This window comes from Lathyrus oleraceus, chromosome 2 (assembly GCF_024323335.1).
Source record: "Lathyrus oleraceus cultivar Zhongwan6 chromosome 2, CAAS_Psat_ZW6_1.0, whole genome shotgun sequence".
In the NCBI taxonomy this organism is placed as follows: domain Eukaryota; kingdom Viridiplantae; phylum Streptophyta; class Magnoliopsida; order Fabales; family Fabaceae; genus Lathyrus; species Lathyrus oleraceus.
This window is the reverse complement of record NC_066580.1, coordinates 342,166,190-342,168,717: the sequence shown is the minus strand read 5'-3', so window position 1 is coordinate 342,168,717 and position 2,528 is coordinate 342,166,190. Positions and strand designations below refer to the sequence as shown.

General features: G+C 29.5%; 1 protein-coding gene across 1 annotated transcript; it reads right to left on the bottom strand.

Annotated features, from left to right (window-relative positions):
- Window positions 1–439: 439 nt before the first annotated feature.
- Window positions 440–1,366, bottom strand: LOC127123158 (transcription factor GTE12-like). Its single transcript, XM_051053406.1, has one exon. It carries the CDS (start codon window positions 1,364–1,366, stop codon window positions 440–442), a length of 927 nt encoding a protein of 308 aa, XP_050909363.1.
- Between the last annotated feature and the right edge of the window lie 1,162 nt (window positions 1,367–2,528).

Genomic DNA, 2,528 nt, shown 5'->3' with positions numbered 1-2,528 from the left:
TTTTGTTGCTGAAAAAGTATCACATGGGGTAAACCAAGACTTATAACTTGAGTAAATGGTTAAAAAATTATACATATTGTTCAACAACAAGCACAGAATGCTGCAGCTTAGAGTTGCTATCGCATCGAGATGAAACATTTACCAAAAGATGTAATGTCATAATCTATCATTTAATTAAGCATCCTTCATTCAAATCCACTAACAAAATAGTAACAACTAACATTCATGACAGATACAGAATAATCAAATTTTAAAAGATTCAGAAACTACACATATTTTATTATTCGTTATGCAGAATTTACAAACACAAGAATAAAGAATGATTGACCATATATACTACACATTCATTGACAATAACTTGACAGATTTTAAACCACATTGCTGCTAACAGTTTATAACTTGAGAACAGTTTCTATAAGAACACAACATGTTGCACTCTTTAGTATCTCTTTTGAGTGTTGCTTCTTTTTGTATCCTCAAGTTCCCACGTATTCTTCAATGACTTCCATTTGTGTTCAAAAGTGTCACTAAACTTTTTTGCAATTTGGTAAATATGATTCCTTGGAGGATACATTACCATTGCATTAGAGAACACAAGTCTCATGTCGCTAGCAAACTCATCCTCTGTTGCATACAATCTCATTTTTCTCTCTATTTCCTTCAAACCTATTGCCTTTATCTTACACTTATTAGACTTTGCTATTTTTGGAGGATCTTTCAAATCCCAACCATCTCTGTCTACCAACATCCTCTTCAATATCAACCAACATTGCCTCCTCTTAACACACTCCATCGCTTTCTTCAACCCACATTCTTTACCTCTCGTTGTTGAATCCTTCATGTTATCCTTTGGTTGAGACAAAGGTGTTGTTTTGGAAACTTGGTTCATGATCATCTTCTTGTCTTCAACAACATTGTCATTATCCTTTGGTTGAGATAAAGGTGTTGTTTTGGAAACTTGGTTCTTGATCATCTTCTTGTCTTCAACAACATTGTCATTATCCTTTGGTTGAGACAAAGGTGTCGTGTTGGAAACTTGGTTCTTGATGATCTTCTTGTTTTCAACAACATTGCCATTATTCTTTGGTTGAGACAAAACTGTTGATTTGGTTTGATAATTTGAATCAACCCAATAACAGGATACGGTTGGTTTTACAGAATCTTGAATCTTCCTTCTCTTGTTTTCATCTGTGGCACAAGAATCTGAATCGCGTTTTCTTGAACCAGGAGGATAACTGAGCTTGATGATAAGTTTTTTACGAGGTTGTGTGTTCGAAGGGTTAGTGTTGGGTGCTGTTGAGGAAGAAGGTTTGGTGTTATGTGACATGGATGGTTCTAGGGAAGAAGGTTTGATGTTGTCGGACATGGATGTTGTTAAGGATGAAGAAGGGTTTGTGTTGGAAGCAGTTGTGTGTAAATGTATATGATTCGATTGTTACGATATTTAATGCCAACTACTTGGAGGAGTAGATAGGTCTCTTCTAATATCTAGGGATATATCTTTTACTGGATGTTGTTTTAACAAACTTCTCAGTTAAAGTTTTATTTTATTTAAAACTATCTCTTAAAATGTTATAATAAAAAATTGAAACAAACTTCTCATTTATCGCAAAAGATATTAATTGTAACAAACTTTCAATTTCATACTTTAAAAAAATATTTAAAAAAACTGAAATCTTTTAAAATCTTTTTTTTAAATCTTTTTTATAACAAACAAGCCTTAACATCATTTGGAAAAGTATTCTTTAATTACTGTTCAATCTTTTTACAACAAAGGATATTAATTTTAATTTTCTGTTTTGTTTTAAATTATTTATTTAAAATTTCAAATATTTAATAAATATATTAAATGGATTTAATAAATATTTAAATAACTTAATTTTGTTTTATGTTTAAAGTGTTGATATTTAATCCATGATTATATAAATTTAAGATTTTGTATATTAAGAATTCTTCACAATAAATCACTAAAAAAATGTGTCATATACAACCGACATTTTACTGATAGTTGATTAATCTTGTGTGTGTATATGTGACATATATTATAGAAATTTATTATATCATATACTAAAAATAACTTATAGGTTACATGGATATAATCGTTGAAACACATGTTGATTGTGCATATAGGATTTCATGGGTATATGTCTCATCTTCTATTTTATTTTCGTTTTCTTCTTTATAGGAAAATTCATCTCCAATTCTTTTTTTATCTTATTTTGGTGTTTTAGTATTTTAACTTTTCCTTTTTTATGTGTGTGTTTTTCTCTTTTCTTTTGTAAAACACTAGAAAAGTTATTTCCCTCCACTCAACTAAGCAATAAGATGAAAATTAAAAGTAGTTTTTATATTTTTTATGTTATTTTATAAACAAATTCTTTTTTCTTCTTATTTTAATAAAAGTAAAAACCAAAATAAATGTTGGTAAATTTAGTCAAATATATTTACTTCAAACCCTAAATTGAAGGAATCTGTTTGACTTATGTAGCTCTACCCGACCTCCCAATCACACCTTTCTGGTGTTTTCA

Coding starts and splice junctions, on each gene's coding strand:
- LOC127123158 (XM_051053406.1), bottom strand. CDS start 1,366: ATGTCCGACAACATCAAACCTTCTTCCCTAGAACCATCCATGTCACAT.